Consider the following 14,613-nt stretch of genomic DNA (forward strand, 5'->3'; position numbering starts at 1 on the left):
GAACCTAAAGGAAGAATGAGCACACTTTTTGTTATCAACAATTTAGAATTTGCAGCACACGACTGCCCAGCCAGGACCCGGGCCGGCCCGGGCCGCCACGGCCGGAAAAAATATTTTGTTTAAGCCCGAGCCCGGCCTGGGCCTGAGAAAATGCTTACTACCCGGCCCGAGCCCCGCCCGCGGGCCGGGCCGGGCTCGGGCTTTCGGTCTGGCACGGTTCCGTGCGCTACTCCGTGCTACCAGACCCTCGCGCTCCAAATCTGCGTCCGGGCGCTCTGTGGCTCCGTCGCCGAACTGCCAGGCTTTGTGATTATAGAGGAGGCTATCGTGATGTCCTATGCATTTTTAGAGCGCAGTTCTTAGGGGCCCGTTCCCGGCTTGAGCGGCGTCGGCGTAACCAAGGTCACCCCAAGGTCACGCGACCCCCCAAGGTCACGTGACCCCCAGAGGTCACGTGACCCCCTCCCCCCGAAGTCACGTGACCTCCCCGATGACGTCATCGTCACTGATGACGTCACCGGCATCCGCATCGTCATCGTCATCATCACTGATGACGTCATCAGTGACGTCACTGGTGACCTCACCGGCATCCGCATCGTCATCGTCATCATCACTGATGACGTCATCAGTTACGTCACTGATGACGTCACCGGCATCCGCATCGTCATCGTCACAGATTACGTCATCAGTGACGTCACTGATGACGTCACCGACATCCGCATCGTCATCGTCACTGATGACGTCATCAGTGACGTCACTGATGACCTCACCGGCATCGTCATCGTCATCATGACGGATGACGTCATCAGTGACGTCACTGATGACATCATCGGCATCGTCACGTGATCCCCCGAGGTCACGTGACCCCCAAGGTCACGTGACCTCCAAGGTCACGTGACCCCCCCCCCCCCAGGTCGCTTCACCCTCCAGTACCCTTCCCTCTTCCTCCTCAAGAGCTGCGCTCTAATTCGGTGTTACAGGGAGTTGTAAACGGCTTTCACTTTTTTAAATTGGGGTTGAATGATTTTAACGGAGTTTGTGTTTTAAGTAGTTGTCCATATTTTAGACGAACATTTTGCCCTTACTTTTGAGCTGTTTAAGACTATTGAGATTACCTGTAGTGTGGCATTTCTGAGCGCCTGAGATATTTTTATATACACATTTAAATCAAATGGGTTGGTATAATTACAGGTATTTCTTTCCGCCACATGTTCCGTAAATTGTGATGGAGTGGTCAAGAACCGTACCGACGGAACGCCATGTGTAGTAAGTGGAAATTTCCTCTACAAATGTTTTATTTGCACATAGATGTTAAACCCTCCCCCTGAAACTCCAGTTGCTAACAGCTTGTTCTTGAAATTTGGTTCTGTATTTCTGTTGTTTTATTGCTGTACACTCCTGAAACAGCCCGAAAGGGCTTTCAGTATTGTAAATAAATAAATAAATAAACACAAAACGTACCCAACCCCCGAAAACCTTCAATCGATCGGCAGTCAATTCAGTTGTTGCTGTTTGCGGGCATCTAACTGAGATTCCCCCTGACCCTGTTTCCTGATGAACATTACACAGCAATACTTCGCTCTCGGCAAAAGGGTTTATTGGACCGTTCGGCTGGGCCAGGGGGCGCGCTGGAGCGATACCAGTGGCGCCGGGCCGTGGCCCAAATAGACCGATGTCACCAGCGAACTGCGCAGGCGCGCGCATTCCGGAAGTGGTGCATTCGCCATGCTACTTGTAGTCATCCCTTCCGGGCTTCCCGGCTACGTGCGGCTGCGCGTACGTACATCATCATAGATTATCATTTGGCACGCCCCGGTATCCCCTTGATTCTCTTGCATGTTTTTACTTCGTAAGATTGTGTTGTTTGTTATGCCTTACTTTACTCAGCAACTGCAGAAAAGCAGTTTCAGTCGTCTTATCGCTTTAGAATCGCTTTGTCGTCTGCTTCGTCGTCGTCTGCTTCTTCGTCTTCGTGAACGCGTGAGCCCACTGCCGTTCACAGGGTAATCCCACTGCGGCTGCACAAAAAAAAAAAAAAAAAAAAAAAAAAAACGGCGCCACTACTTGAGCATTCTGACTTCTCGGACGTCTCAATTACCTTGCAAACAAGTGAACATCTAGTGCAATAGCAAAAAACAAGAAAATTCGAGGGACCATCGGCTCGGTGTAGCACCACGGAACAGCATCAAATGTGATGAAAAACTGAGCTTGGTGGTGCTCAGTCTTGTGCATAACGTTTAATCAGCCATCAAGTAAGAGGAGCTAAATAGACTTTCTTGGTCAGCGATAGTTTTCTAAAAGTTGTTTAATTCTGGTTGACAGCCTGTGCGACAGAGTACAAATGAACAGCGGGAGAAGCCTGCACACAAAGAACTGATCTACAGAAAGGCCATGCCTGACGCGCCGTAATAATTGGCATCTATCAAAAAGAAGCAACCATGCCAGATACCTGAAAGTTTGGGGTGGAGATGATTTTTCGTGCAGAGTTTCTATTCAGTTTTATTTTGTTTGCGCAAGATCCGAACGCTAACAGTCGCCCGACGGGGGAAGCTTGTTTCTGCGGTCTCGACTAATGCTAGTGCAGAATGGATCAGTAACACCAGCCCCTAATAGACCACCACAAAATACATGCATAAGGTTCGTTTGTTACATTTTTGGCGGTAAGTACGTGTTGCACTTCTAAATTGCATGATGTAATCTTTTCGCGTTGGTCTGGAAAAAAAGAATTGAAGGCTGCTTCCGAAAAAAAGTTGTTTTATATCAAGTGGTGCATATCGGGAATCGCTGCCCTTTTTTAGTGATTGCACGGATCTTTTGAAGTACAGTTGTGCCTGAAACATGTCGTCCCAAAGAGTTGTAACTAGGGTGTGTATTTTCCGGTTTTAACCGAAAAACACCGATAAACATCCGTCGGTGACGAAAATATGAAATCGGTTAAAACCGAAAAACACCGGTGGTTGGATATTTTCGCCCTGGTTAAAACCGAAAAACACCGGTCGTTGCCTGTTTCCGACCTAGCGAAACCCTTTCCCCATAGAGATTCGTCAAACGTGTTATGTCGTGGATCCTGCATTCTTCCAGTGTTTATACATGGCTTGCACATGGCATCAATCCGCCCTCCTTTCTGGGGGTCAAAAGCGTCTTGTTAACGCAGTGGAAGCGAAGCACTCACACGCCTTTCCCCTATTGTGTCTCTCATGGCCCCCTTCTGTGAAAAACTTAACGCAGTGGAGGGTAGGCTCTCACGTGCCCTTTCCCCATTGTGTCTGGCCAAGTTATGTCGGTGCAAGCCATGTATTCAGAGGTTGTTGTGGTTCCTGGAAGACACTGCCAACGTCCGTGTCGTACAGGAGCGTGCGCTTTCATAATTGCGGGTTGTGAACTGCAAGGAACGTGCTGCCATGACGGATGCAAGCCTCTCGAAGTATGCTTGCATCCACTATAATAACCAAGTGTAAGAAATAGATGCTTCCTAGAGAAGAAATGTATGAAATATGTGAATAAAATTGGAACACTCTGTCTGTGATCAATATAATTTTTTTCCACCGATAATCACCGATTTTAGCCTAGTCGTGACACGTTCCACCGAGATACACCGTGTTTTGAAAATAAATAAACACCGAAAAACGTCCGCCGATTTTTCTCATAAATAAACACCGGAAAGTACACACCCTAGTTATAACCACCAAAATATACCGAGTAAGAAGTGTATTAAAAAGGCCTCCGCAAAGCAGTGCGGAGGTCCTATTTGAAATAGACCAACGAATAGGCCGCTACGGAGCAGATGGTCAGAGAAATTCTAGCGTACGGAGCACTTCGGCACGCTCTGTCTCGTGCCCTGTAATCTTACATATTTTAGCTGACGTGCAATAATTGGATATAAATTATGAAGCAAATCGCGAAACAAATCGTAAAATGCTATTTTTCCTGCCGCTCTATCCGGTTCTGTCGACCTTTCTTTGCCATGCTTCTTTCTTGCGGGAAGACATAATATCCGAGGCCTTTTTGCCTGGTGCTGTTATTATAGCTCCGTGGCATATAACATCTGAAGCCACCGATTGAAAACCATGAGTCAACACCTGGCTAAAAGTCTCGTGCTAACCCGAAATTCCCAAACGCCGGGCGTACAATGCGCGCCGACGCGGCCGGAAAACTGGGGAGAACTACAGGTACCAGGATGCACCGCGGCAGCGGTGGCGTCGCGCAACTCCTCGTGAGATCGGTCTATTCGCCCTACCTAGCCGTTCGCTCGTCCCATCGCGCTGCCAATTGCAATGGCGGGCACCGCGTTGAAGCTTTCTGACCATTAAAAAACTTTGATAATTTTTAGGGAGGCGAACCTCCGCAAAGAAAGGTTGCCTGTATGTCAGGTCTCCGGGGTGGAGGAAATAACCCAGGCAGAGGAATATTTGTCGTTTGCGAAGCTGTCTCGCAAGTGCAAGACAGTGTCGGCGGTAACATCCGCCTCGAGATAAATACTCTTTTTTTCTTTATGGTTTTGTAAGCTCTTCAAAGTCAGGGTTATTCGGAAAAAGATGAGGATGCTATATTGTTTAAATTGACTTTTTGCGCACAGCTGCGCTGTCGCATACACTCCTAAAACTCAGGTTACCGGCTGCTGGAAGCATACCGCGCCTTTTCTAATTCATCTGAATGAAGTTAATGACAAGGCACGTGCAGGCTGATTGCAACACTGGGTCAAGTTTTAATAAAAAACCGAAATGGTACGTCAATAAGGCCGCCGCTTTTATTTTGAGCGAGTCCAACAACAAAATAATATTTAAAAAATAACCTTGCTGTGTTTGCGCGCATCTGACGCTGTCGTCAAAGCGGTAGAATCGTAATTCGTGTACGTGCAACCCACTTTTAATTTTATTAGTGAAGGGAGGGATCTCCAATCAACTTGCATTTGCGTTGTAAAGCGTCCCCTTTTTTAAACATATTTTTATGTGACCGCAGAATGATAATTTCAAACACTGTTCCGGTTCACAACTAATAAAAAAATTTGCGTCACTATTTGTTTTGTTTGCTGTTTAGGTACAATGAAACTTGATATATCTTGAGTTTGTGTGCCAGGACAGAATCGTCAATATTCCTTCACTCTCTCTCTGTAAGAAGCGATTATTTAATTTTAAATTTCAGTCATGAATTTTTAGTTACTGGCCTTTGTGACGTGCCTTGTCCTCGTCCTCTTAATGTTGCTTTCAATTTACATCTAACATTGCCAACACACTCTTATTGGTTGACAGAGGAATGTCCGGGTTTGATGTTTTAGAGTTCCTTGGAAAGTAATTATGCCTGTTGTAGGTTAACTACATCAGTTTAATAATATAAAAAAAGAACTAGACTGCAGCCGTCAGTGTAAATCTCTTTTCAAGTATGCGTTCAAGTCAGTGTGCAATACGGGCTATGATTATCTGCCTCATTGCCCTCATGTCTTTCGCTGTTTACTCGCCTTCTCTTGTAAGCATCAGAGAACAAAATTGATAGAAATTACTGTAAGTGCGCAGGTCAGCTGGTGTGTATATTAACAATTTGGATGGATTGTCCGAGACTGTGACGAAACAACTAAAATTATTAACCGTGTATGAGAGATACCTCTTTCTGTCCACGGTTGATGTTTTTAGTTTTCTCCGACCCAGTCTCCACTAATTCATCAAAATGAAAAATTGGCAAGTAAGCAAGGTGAACTGGGTTCTCATATATAAACTTGTTTAAAAATAGTAACTGCCTAATCTGGTTTATTTTGTGGACACCCAGGGGGAACCATCCTAGCTATTGCATTAGGAACATGTCTAACATTGCCAACAATCTCAAATTGGTCGACCCAGGGATGTTCTGGTGCCTAATCTTGTGAGGCGCTTAGGAAGTAATTATACCTCTTGTGAGCTAACTACATCATTTAATAATATATAGAAAAACTAGAATACAGCCGTCAATTTCTTTTCAATTATGCGTTGAAGTCAGTACGCAACGGGCTACGATTATCTGCCTAATGTTTTCCTAAGTCCGTTGCCACTTACCCGCTTTCTTATTAACATCGGGGAACAAAATGGGCGGGTAAGCAAAGTGAGCTTGGTTATCAAATTTAAAGTCTTTTATAAAAAAAAAAAAAAATGGTAACTGCATATTCGAGTTTCGTTTGTAGACAGCCATGGGGAACCATCGTAGTTATTACATTAGGGACTTATCGAAGAACGTCAGTGTCGGATTGCGGTCCCCCCGAGCGCCAGCGATACCGCCCCCAATCAGCGCAAAACTCCTGCATGCTCTCGCGTGTGACCTAGGAAAAGTCCCTAAATGTGACGGTAACAAGCAAGCGTAGCTGCATTACTGAATCGCGCGAGAAGATAGAGAAACAATAATTAAACCTGTTCTCCGCACAGCTGGCGATTTATGCTTCTGGCGATCTTTCTTGAATCACCTCCCAGGAACCAAATAAAACTTTTCGGGAGGCGGATACCTTTCTGTTTAATACGATGCTGTGACATTTGGGTAACTTTTGCATTCGGTACGTTACTTTACAAAGCGCAAGGCCAGCAAGGCCAGCACGACAAGCGCACCAGCCTATCAGCTCAACGTCTTGCCAACACTTTCCCCGCACTATCGTCCGCCTCCCGCCGAATCCTGCACCAGTGTCCTCGCCTCCCTGTCACCGCCGCACCATCCTTCGTGTCCCGCCGTTCGAGAGAGCCGCCGTCCTTTGTCCGGCCTTCCTTATCAAGCCTTCGCCCCTTTGTTCTGGGAGGTCAGTCCCGTGACGTAAGTTGGCTTAGGGAGTGGTCCAGCCGGATCTTGCGGTGCGCGAGGCCATCGCCCCCCCCCCCCCCCCCCCCCCCCGGGCCCCCCTGTATGCATGAAGCATCTCGGAGACATGGCGCGCTAAGCTTCTGCCGGGCCCTTTGGATCAGCGCGGAGGGGGGCAGCCAGATCTTTACATGTTTCAGGTGATAAGAACGCCGAAGAGCAAATCATAAACAAAGGAGCGTTGACACAATACAATGTGCTGTCCCTGTGTCTTTCTATGCTTTATTATCTCTTAAGTTCTTACACTAAAACAGTGCATTCCCGTCTAAACAGGATGATGGCGCCTTCCGCTTGTCAAGCTGTTTATGACTATAGTTTTTACATATTCCCTGAAAATATTATCTGCGACAGGTAAGGGACTGCCGATGAGGGACCACCTATAGTCGCCAACAGCCGGTTTTGGCTTATTCAATATTTTTGCTTTAAGGTTTGTTCCTTAGCGTTGGCATCGGCTGCAGAGCGTTAATTACGTGCTCTGGACCCGCCAAGCTCGGCACAGTTGTCAATAATTGTGGCTTAATGAAATAAAAATTGTAAAGTATTTTTTAGTTTTATTTATTTCGCTTAATAAAGTGTGATATTTTTTTTATATTGTTAAGCTTACGAATACATTTATTGAATACTATCGCAGCTCACTTGAACTTCACTTTAAATACAAAACTGCATGTTCTACATTTAAACTATCAACACCATTATTAAAGGGACCATGAAATAACCTTCTTACTTTTGCCAAATAACTTTAAACCTTCAATATTAACTGAACGCCGAACAGGCATCCGTTTCTCTTTTAGGTTTATTAACTTCTACACACACAAAAAAAATATATATATTGATTTTTTTCTTCCATTCAAACTCACTGTAAAACAAGCCGCGGCATGATTTTGGCGGTCGTGAAGTACTCTGGCACCGGAACCGGCAGTTCTCGCGGCAGTAGGAGAATGGGAGCGTCAGTGACGAGCTGGCGGTGTGCAGGTAGGGTTTATTAAAGGGTTTTATTGTGGTGTTGGCGCCGATGCTACCGACATATTCCCTGAATCGGCGCCTCTCATCACTGTGATAGCCATGGACGCATCCCAGCTGAGCGAAATTCAATTAGACATGTTGCGCTACAGCAACAGCATGGGGCTGGTCCCATACACCGGCACGCCTGTTGGAAAGTGCGGCGGGTCTTCTGACGAAGACTCCAGTTCCTCGTCGGAATCGGGCGACAAGAAGGGGCGACTCCAATGTACAGAATGTTCCAAGCATACGCAGATGACCTTAGAGCTGGAGTCCCTCAAACCGATGAGCCTGCACCAAGTATTTCGACGTAGTTTCTTGAGTGGCAAGCGGTGAAACTGCAGCCGCTTTTTTTTAAAAGCTCCGGACTGCACCAACTGTAATTCGGGCACTTGCAACGAGCGCGTTAAGGCCCATACGCACATTCGCGTTTGAACGCGTTCGAGTGCGTTGCGGAGTCCTTGCGGCCAGGTGCGGTCGCTTGCGGAGCGACGCGTGCCTTCCAGCAACGCTCGGTAGCGCGACGCAAGCGAGTAGAGACTCGCTGAACTTTCCGAAGCGTTGCGGCGCGTTCGGGTGCGTTCGACCCATCAGAAGCCGAAAGAGGAGAGGGGATGACGTGTTCGCTCGCCCCACCCGGCCGACTCGGCGAGACGTATCCAGTTCGCCGGTCGCAGTGCTTGCTTTTTCGTTTTGGGGAGCGGTGGGGACTGTATTTTCCAAGGCTGCGATGGTTCAAGCTTGACAAAACGTCGGGGAAGCCGGCGAGATTGTCCCAAGATCGAACACTTCGACGCTGTCGCCTTTCGCCGCCATGTTGCCTTGGATTTCGCTTACTATTGGTGAGCCACTAGCGACGATAGCGCGTTCTTATTGGCTCTTGGCTGCGGTTGACTGCGTGTCAACGCAACTACATGTGCGTACAAGTTTGGCGCAAGCGGTCTTCGCAACGCAACGCGTCCGCTTGCCGCTACGGAACGCACCGCGCTCAAACGCGAATGTGCGTATGGGCCGTTAGGGCCCGTTCACACAGTTGCGTTCGGAGCGACCACTACGCTTACGAACGAATGCAACCGGTTGGAACGACGAGTTACCATAGCAACGAAGCGCCAAACGGTCGTTTCGTTCGTGTTCCTTCGCAACGCAAGGAGTTGAGCCGGGCTGAACTTTTTCGTTACGTTCGGGAACGACGGGAGCGACAGACCAATCACAGGTCGAGGAGCTCGGTCGCGCGCGTTGCATGCCGGTCTTGCCAGGCTCCTTCTATCTGCAAACATGGCGTCGGTGGTGATCGTCGACATGAACGGCGCGGTGGACGCTCATCGTTCCCCGTAAAAGCGCTATCCTTGACTATGAATTTTCGTCGTGTGTCGTTATGATAACCCAGCACGTACTAGAAGGGAAGATCCACCTACTCGTGCGGCGATCTCGTGGCGGCACCCTCAAGACAGCAAAAACGCCCGTGCCGTCGTGTTTGTTTACTTCGACTGCAGTGGTGCTTACTTAGCATTTGTGTCCTCGAACATCGCCCGGATTTCTTTTTCGGCGCATTCCTTGTGTGTGCTCAAGTTCAAGGTATTACTGGTGCGTACCGTATAAAGGATGCGAATTTTCACGCGTTTTCATCGCCCGAAAAAGGTGATTAGTGTTAGGAATCCTGAACGCTCGCATCGTCTGTCAAATTTTATTTCTACGTTGCTATATCGTTGCTAAGATTACATCGTCTTTTATAACCGTAAAAAAGGCGTGTGGCGAGATTTGTACTGTTGGCAAAGTCGTTTATTAAAGTCGTGATCGTGTAAGACGGCGTACTGCATCTTCTTTTAAACTCTGCAAGCGTATCCTGAAAAAAAGAGTAATAAAGCTTGAGGTCATAGAAGACGGTCTGTCTATTTTATGTTACTCAAGTGAGTGGCAGCGCGTCCCCTTCTTTTTGGAGGCACCGCTGAAACAGCTCACGGCAACGGAGAGGCGGTCGCCGTACGTGCAGCCGACCCGCTGCGCTTGTGGCAGTGGTAGCAGCTGTGTACGCGCGCGCAGAGCGATCGTTCCGGTCGCTCCGGTCACAACGGACGTAGTCGCGGATAACTGGTTCGTTTTAGATGTCTGAACCAACCTTTACAAAGCTATTGTAGGCGCACAGCAGATCTTCGTGACTGTACGCCGTAGCCGAAACCTTGAGCTGCCCCGGTGAGGACCCCGCTACAGGGGTATCCACACGAAGGAGAACTCCGCGGACGGATGTCGTGACGTCAACATCCCGGGAAACTCCGTCCCCGGCTCCGCCGCGTGCATTTGCGGAGCTTTCGTGCTGTCAGCACAAAGCCTCCGCGCCTCCGCCACGGAGGAGAACACGCCGCGAGGCGTCAAAAAGGGATGACGTATGTCTCACGTGGTGCGCGATCCGCGGAGGAGCGTGGCGGATTTCTCCTTCGTGTGGATCCCCCTTACCCAGAGCTGGCCAAATTACAAATTTTTTGTAATTAAATTACATTACTAATTACTTTGCTGAAAATTTCTGAAATGTAATTAAGTTACATTACAAATTATCACAGCCCGAAAGTAATTAATTACCATTACAAATTACTTTTAAAAGTAATGACATTAATTTCGCATTACTTTTGTATACTTTTACAGGCTGCACCTACACAGGCACAGCCTGTGTAGGAGCAGTTTCAAACACTGCTGGCGGCTAAATTCTCGTGTTTTCGCACTGCATTTTGTGTTTCATGGTGCATGCATTTTGCCGAGGACATTGGGAAGCATTGTACTACATTTGAAAAAAAAAAAGCAGTAAACTATTTTTGTTGGGTACGCGCGTGACAGAACGAATGCGACTGGAATGTTAGTTGTTTTTTGTTTTGTTTTTTCTACGGTAAGTTTTTACGGCGCCGTTCGATTAGCCGCGTGTCAAGCGACAAAGCGTTTAGCTGTCGAAATTAATTAACAACAGAAGATAGCCGAAAGGCATGTATTTTTCACGCTCACAAATAACATGTTTACCGATAGACAGAGGAACGCACGCGACTGATCCGTTTCCCACCCCAAACCGGACAACTATTTTTGGAGATCTTTGAGGACCCTACGCGAATTATCTCTGGGAGGGGGGAGAACGATTGTCATTGTTCGCCAAATCTCGTCGAGGGCCGTTCCACCAGGGGCCTTAGTTCGACCTACTTCCCCTCCTTCGTTTCCCGAGAATGTCGAGCAGAAAAGCTCGAATGGCAAAAACTTACCAGCCCTATTTCTCACAGTGGAAGATAACACAGAGAGGGTACGCAGCATGCATCAGGAAAAGTAAGCGGACACTTTCAAGAGGGGCCAGAAAACGTCGAATGCAAAACCGCAAAACCTAGGTACAGAATCGCGCTGAGCGGGTTTTTACAGTTCAAGAGAGTGGCAGAAAATGTCTAGCTGATATCGGGCGCGAGAGTCGCACCAGCCGCATTAGCATCAGCAACATAGCGGCGGCCAAAGAGCGTTTTTTGGAAAGGTGTAGAGGAAAAAGAAAAAGTAAAATAAAAAGAAAAGCGGTCTTGTGTATTGTGGACACAAAAAATATGCCTGGTGCGAAAAAGTAACTAGGTAATCTAATTACAATTACCTTCGCTGGAGTAATTCATTACATTACTAAATTACCTGCTACAAAAAGTAATGAATTACATTACTAATTACTGGAACAAGTAATTAAATTACTGTAATTTCATTACAGTAATTACATTACTGCCAGCTCTGCCCTTACCCCGCGTCGGGCAGGAAACCGTCCGCCATGTTTGTAAGCGTAGCTGGGTTCCTTCCTATTGGCTAGGAGCAAGAGCTGAAGCCCCTTTCTTATTGGCTGTTGATTCGTGTGGTTGCATGCGGTTGCATCTGTGTGTACACGTCGCGCACAGTTGTCGTTAAAGTCGCAGTGGTTGCATTCGTTCGTAAGCATAGCGGTCGCTCCGAACGCAAATGTGTGAACGGGCCTTTAGCTACGATTGCTTCCGTTGTGACCGGAGCGACCGGAACAACCGCTCTGCGCCGCGTGAACACACCCCTGCAACCGCAGCAACAAGCGCAGCAGGTCGCCAGCAGGGCGACCGCTTCTCCGCCGCTGTCACCTGTTTCCGCGGTGCCTCTAAAAAGAAGGGGGCGCACTGCCACTCACTGGCGTAGCAGAAAATGGACACTGGTTTCTATGGGCTAAGGTTTTATAAATTTTTATTTTGTGAGAACAGGCTCGCAGGGCGGAGTGGATGAAAAAAGAAAAGAAAAAGATGCAGTAAGCCATATTGTACGATCACGACTTTAAGAGACAACTTTACCGATAGTACAGTCTCCGGCAATATAAAAGACCCACTGAGAGCGCGTGGCCGAGGCGGTGGCTGGCGGGGGCGCTGCGAGCGCTCCGGGCAATTCCATTCTGCTTCGAGGGCAGGACGCTCACTCGAGGCTCAGCACAATCTGATAAGCGCGCTTCGCTTTATCTGAGCCCCGAGTGAGCGTGCTTTCCTCGAAGCAGAATGGAATTGCCCGGAGCGCTCGCAGCGCCCCCGCCAGCCACCGCCTCGGCCACGCGCTCCCAGTGGGTCTTTCATATTGCCGGAGAGTGTACAAGTCTCGCTACACGCCTTTTCTACGATTGCAAAAGACGATGTAATTTTAGCAGCGATAGAGCAACGTAAAAATTGATTTCGTGATCACAGACGTTGCAAGAGTTCAGGAATCCTAACACTACTCACTCTTCCCGGGTAATAAAAACGCTTCAAGAATTGCATCCTTCACACACACCTTTAGATACCAGTACACACCAGCAATACCTTGAACTTGAGCATACGCATGGAACGCGTAAAATAAGAAATCCGGGCGATGTTCGAGGACACAAATGCTAAAAAAAGCACCACTGTAGTCGAAGTAAACAAACACGACGGCACGAGCGTTTCTGGGGCCCTATGTCGCGCTTTTTGGACTCCCAAGGTGACTAGGGAGAAGGAAGTAACGTCAACAACGATGCAAACGCAGATTGGATGTTGATTGGTGAGAGTCGGGGGGATCGGTGGCCGAGTGGGCTAGCGCACACCAGCTCGGAGCACGTGAAGCGCTCGTCGCCCCTGTGAGGCAGACCAAGTTCTAGGCTGTATAAACATACACACAACCCAATTTTTTTTGGTGAGAGTCGCTGACGACGAATTTCCGCAGAAGAGAACAGAGCTCACTTTTTCTTTGTTTTCTTCTGCGGAAATTCGTCATCAGCGACTCTCACCAATCAACACCCAACCTGCTTTTGCTGCGTTGTTGACGTCACTTCCTTCTCCCTAGTCGCAGTGGGAGTCCAAAAAGCGCAACACAGGACCCCTGCTGCTCGAGCGGCGACGCCACAGCATCGCCACACGAGTAGATGGATCTTCCCATCTAGGACGCGCTGTGTTATCATCGCGACACTCGACGAGAATTCAATCAAGGATAGGGTTCTACGCGGAACGGTGAGCGTTTACCACGCCGACCACGTCGATCAACACCACCGACGCCATGTTTTTCAGCAGAGCAGGAACCGCGACCGGCGCAGGACAACACCTTCTAGAAGAGAAGGCCGTAGCGCTCTTCTCGTTATGTCGCAAAGGAAGGCCATCGAAGGTGCGCTTCGGAGCGAAGGCAATGCGCGTGGATCGGCCGTCGTAACGCGCTCATCGTCACATACGCGTGTCTTATTAGCTAAAATGAAAGCTGCACATAGCAACGGGTCCAGAAAACATTTTATTACACGAGCAAAATATTACACCGCTAAATAATCGGTATGAAATGGCACGAGGTAGGTGGATAAGAGAAAACATTGAGTTACGAAGTTATTGCTGTAGGAATGCGAATTTTATAAAGAAATACTTCGACAAAAAGACGAGACACGCAGTGATTGGGCACAGCAGCACAGATCACAGCTAAAGATCAGGTAGACGTAGTCAACGCGGGCACGGCAAGACAAGTGTCACCTACGATTAGGTAATTATGTTATCGCGTGCAGTCGCTGAACTCTGGCATCACACCCTGGCCAAATGGCAAAAGTGATGTAATTTTGATCGAATGACATTATATGGGGCCGACACATCAGTTTGGGACGCTCGTATAATCACGCAAGACCGCGAGCTGATTAAGTCCCATATCATTTAATGAAAACATATTACCTTTTCCGTGTGCCAGGGTTACTAAACTTACTATTTACATTCAACTAACTTACTTCTCCTTATGGGCTCGAGCTGCCTTAGAACAAAATATAACTTATTTTGTATACAATAATACTATTACCTTAATACAGTTAAAATTCTAGTATAAACACGGTAAAGGCAATAAAATAACATTAGTATAAATAATCACATAAACAAAAACAACGCACTTTGTATAATCACAAAAAACTTGTTATTCACCTTCCAGTGAAAATGAGAATATTACCAGTCATATTTACAAATGTCGACGCAACCGCACACGGATAACGACGAACAAGATGACACTCGATCACGAAAAACAAAAACAAAAAACAATCCAACTCCAGAACTTTAAGCGCGTCCCACATGACCAAGAAGTAAATAAGTTGTTTCTCACCTGTCAATCGTATCCATACGTCCCGCAATATCTGGCACGAAAACATTTGAACAGGAATTTCAAGTCTCTCTCTGTCGAGAGAGAGGTCTATCGATAATCGACCAGTGCCATCGTTGGTAGTTGCCACACATGTCACTCAAACCTTAGCAGGACTTGTTCCGCGAAACCACATAAACGCCATAGTATCAAGCTAAAAAAAAAAAAAAAAAAAAAAAAAAAAAACTACCCGAGACT

General features: G+C 47.5%; 1 protein-coding gene across 1 annotated transcript in view; it reads left to right on the top strand.

Annotated features, from left to right (window-relative positions):
• The window catches only part of LOC115314811, a 90,050-nt gene that overhangs the window by 35,015 nt on the left and 40,422 nt on the right, over positions 1–14,613 (top strand). Inside the window, exon 6 of the mRNA XM_040207718.1 lies at positions 1,192–1,266. Coding sequence (XP_040063652.1) covers positions 1,192–1,266 — 75 coding nt within the window. The remainder of the gene's footprint in view (positions 1–1,191; positions 1,267–14,613) is intronic.

This window comes from Ixodes scapularis, unplaced genomic scaffold (assembly GCF_016920785.2).
Source record: "Ixodes scapularis isolate PalLabHiFi unplaced genomic scaffold, ASM1692078v2 PGA_scaffold0__279_contigs__length_252992795, whole genome shotgun sequence".
Taxonomy (NCBI): domain Eukaryota; kingdom Metazoa; phylum Arthropoda; class Arachnida; order Ixodida; family Ixodidae; genus Ixodes; species Ixodes scapularis.